Source organism: Myotis brandtii, unplaced genomic scaffold (assembly GCF_000412655.1).
Source record: "Myotis brandtii unplaced genomic scaffold, ASM41265v1 scaffold786, whole genome shotgun sequence".
NCBI lineage: Eukaryota > Metazoa > Chordata > Mammalia > Chiroptera > Vespertilionidae > Myotis > Myotis brandtii.
Genome location: NW_005371157.1, coordinates 134977 through 135313, shown reverse-complemented (window position 1 = coordinate 135313; position 337 = coordinate 134977). Strand labels below are relative to the sequence as shown.

The window sequence follows — 337 nt, the reverse complement described above, 5'->3', positions numbered from 1 at the left end:
GACCCGCGTCCCGGCAGGGGCAGCTCAGACGGCAGGAGAAGCCCGAGGCCCGTTCCCATGGAGACGAGAGCCCTGGCTCAGCATCGCCGTGGCCTCCGGTCACAGGGCGGGCTCCTCCTGGAGGGGCGTCCTGAGAACCAAGTCCCCCCGGGACCCTTCACCCCAGGACTTCTCCGGTCCCGGCTGCGATCCCTCCCAACATGGGGGGATCCCCAGTGGGCAGGGCGGGCACCTACCCGGAAGGCCCTGAGGGTGTGGTGGGCGCTGTCGGCCTCCTCGCGGCTGCCCCGCTGCATCAGCCGCTGCAGCTTGACCAGGAGCAGCTGCTGGGCTCTGG

At 71.5% G+C, this 337-nt stretch overlaps 1 protein-coding gene across 1 annotated transcript in view; it reads right to left on the bottom strand.

Moving 5' to 3' along the window:
- Positions 1 to 337, bottom strand: part of CARD11 (caspase recruitment domain family, member 11) — a 62591-nt gene that overhangs the window by 7438 nt on the left and 54816 nt on the right. Inside the window, exon 14 of the mRNA XM_014530977.1 lies at positions 237 to 333. Within this exon, the coding sequence (XP_014386463.1) occupies positions 237 to 333 (97 nt within the window). The remainder of the gene's footprint in view (positions 1 to 236; positions 334 to 337) is intronic.